Source organism: Penaeus chinensis, chromosome 19 (genome assembly GCF_019202785.1).
Source record: "Penaeus chinensis breed Huanghai No. 1 chromosome 19, ASM1920278v2, whole genome shotgun sequence".
In the NCBI taxonomy this organism is placed as follows: Eukaryota; Metazoa; Arthropoda; class Malacostraca; order Decapoda; family Penaeidae; genus Penaeus; species Penaeus chinensis.
This window is the reverse complement of record NC_061837.1, coordinates 207,119-210,000: the sequence shown is the minus strand read 5'-3', so window position 1 is coordinate 210,000 and position 2,882 is coordinate 207,119. Positions and strand designations below refer to the sequence as shown.

At 43.3% G+C, this 2,882-nt stretch overlaps 1 protein-coding gene across 4 annotated transcripts in view; it reads left to right on the top strand.

Moving 5' to 3' along the window:
* Window positions 1–336, top strand: part of LOC125035174 — an 8,993-nt gene extending 8,657 nt beyond the window's left edge. For all 4 annotated transcript variants that reach the window (XM_047627395.1, XM_047627392.1, XM_047627393.1 and 1 more), the window contains one exon: window positions 172–336. In XM_047627395.1, coding sequence (XP_047483351.1) covers window positions 172–299 — 128 coding nt within the window. In that variant the 3' untranslated portion in view covers window positions 300–336. The remainder of the gene's footprint in view (window positions 1–171) is intronic.
* Window positions 337–2,882: the final 2,546 nt, after the last annotated feature.

Genomic DNA, 2,882 nt, shown 5'->3' with positions numbered 1-2,882 from the left:
TTATAAAAAAAAAAAATATCTATTAGGAACACGGATTGGAATACGTTATATAACAGAGCAATATTTTCTTGCAATTCTTTTTTTGTTTCTTTGGTGTACATTCTAAAAGTATTGCACTCGGAGAAAACACTGCCTACATAAATAGCTACAAATCGTGCACCTTGTCCACAGGAGCAGCGCACTACTGGGTGCGGAAACATCCTCCTCGCGCAGGGAACCTTTTAGGAAATTCCTCACTACCCTTGCACCTCACCCAGATCTCGAAGGCATCCCACACACACCATAGATCACCATCTTAACCAGTGGTATGCAGACATACAGACTGCCCGCAGGGCAAACTTTCCCAAAACAACATTCAAAACACTCGTACACTACAGAGAAACTCATCGTCTAAAAAACACTAAAAATACAGTACAGACACCTTTGGAAACTTGCTCAAGCACAGGACTGAACTATGCGTACGGCACAGAGAAATTCAAATACAACAAAACACATGAGCAACCAATAATGGGAAACACTCACAAGAGAACTATGCAACAAGTCTTCTGGAAGTACAGGAGACTCATAGGATCGAACAGACAGACGATCACATACATGTACAACCTCAACAGACAAAAGATAGACACGGCAGAGGGGATGGAAGCTGACCACAGAGACTTCTGGCGACAGAACTTCCAAATCTCTCCTGCTTAAAACGCAACATTCGACCCAGACATAGAAGGCAAGGTAACACAATCACTACAACAACTGCAACACCTGATTCTCCCACCACATGCAATATAACTCAACACACTCTCACCAGACAACCCTCTCTCACACCCCATCACACCAGAAGACATGGCACACACACACACAGTGGTATTAATAAGAAAAACACATTTTCACGCCAATTCAAGGAATTGGGAAATCAAGATCAGTAACTAGGGCCATCTGTATGTAACAAAATGCACCAAAAACTACAGGGGCCAGAACATTAATCCGGGGCAAATGGGTTAAAACACACCTTGAATACAACATACACAAAACCTACACCTACAAAAACTAATGGAAAATACAGACCAACACAAACAAATTCACAGTCATACCAGTGATAAGACAACCCACCTCCAATCACAATAAACAACACAGACATACCATACACAACAGGAAAAATCAAACACTTCTCGTAACTCAAAAGCTCAAAACTCTATAAACTCTCGAATACACAGCCAGACCACTGACAGCAATCTTTAAATCACAGAAACTCAAGATGCAATTTATACAGAACAAAGCACTATATTGTATAAGCAACACCACTATATAAGACAGAATACGCTACAGAATCACCGCACAATAACTACACCAAACATACAACATAAAGCCACTGAACATACAAAGTAAGTGAACCTGGGATGACATACAACATACAGACAACACAAACTACATCATAGACAAACACACACACACGCACACACAGCACACAAATCACCCGTGGTGGCCCAGGACACTCCCGCTCGTTAACGGAGGTCCCCCAGAACTTCTCTACCTGAGCTAAATACTTGGGTGAGGGAAAGGCCCCCCGATCCATACACACACACGTGTGCGTGAGTCAAGGGATGTTTCCCGTCCGAACAGATAACTCACAACTGTATACGTTTTTCGTTTTTTCGTTTGTATTGATATTGCAATATCAATACACTAAACTCGAATCCTTCTACTCACTACCTGAGCGAAAAAGGCCTCTGGTCCGTGCACACCCGTTTAGCAACGAGTGTGCCCGGGTCGAAGGATGGTTTTCATGCACAGAGAGTAAACATTACTATCCAACTTCAATCAATCAATTGAGATTTGCGAAGGTCTAGCTTCGCCCAGGCCTTCCATATATGGCCAGGCCTGTGTCAGTTTTTTTTTTATGGATGTCTCATTTTGTTCTCTGACACACATATATTGCCACAATGCATCTCTTCACGGTCTGTTATCTCCATGATCTGCCATGCACAGCGGTAACCTAGTCTGATTCTGTGAGGAATAACTTCGGTACCTCAGGGAGTGCCAGTGGTTCATGGCCTGCGGCGTCAGAGTACAATCTGACCGACGGGGGAGGATCTTGTTTTCTCACTGTGAAGCTGCAGGAGAAAGGTACGAGCGGCCGCAGTACACTTCTCCTTTAGGATTTTTCGGCTTGGTTGTATGATCATTTGATTTTGGGGCATACCCCTAGTCTGTCAGCAAGTTCACTCCCTCTGATGCTTATGTGGCCAGGGACCCATTTAATGATTATTATTCTACCCTGAGCAAGAATCCTCTGCGCTATGGTAAGCACAGTAGTCAGGAGGTAGATGTTGTCTTTGGTTGAGCTGTGTGTCCTGAAGACAGTCAATGGCTGCCCTCGAGTCTGTATATATGACCACGTGTCCTTCCCTCAGGGATGCGTGGGTTATAGCTCCCATGATTGCAATTGCCTCTGCCTGTAGCAAGTAGGCGTTGTCTGTTACTCTCATGGATTTTGTGGCATCCCTTGCTGCAAAGCCAGTACCAGCAGTGTGGATCCAGGGATCAACCGATCCATCCATGGCTGCAATGACCCTCTCGGCTTCTGCCTTTAGATTAGGCATGGGGTATTGATTCTTTCTCCTTGACAGGCTCATAACAGAGAACCCTATCAAGGTTTGTGCCCACGGCGGGGCTTCGATAAAGTCAGGGTGGGGGCAGTCCATGCCCTTGGCAAGATTAGATTATATTATTTTAAATTATCTGCCGCGTCAACAGCTAAGGTCATTAACGGCGAACACCTTGTTAGACTAAAAAAAAAATAAAAACAAAAATATTTAAAACGTTAAAACTCTATCAATAAATGTCATAAATAACAATAAATATTATATTAAAAATCGAAGAATAAATAT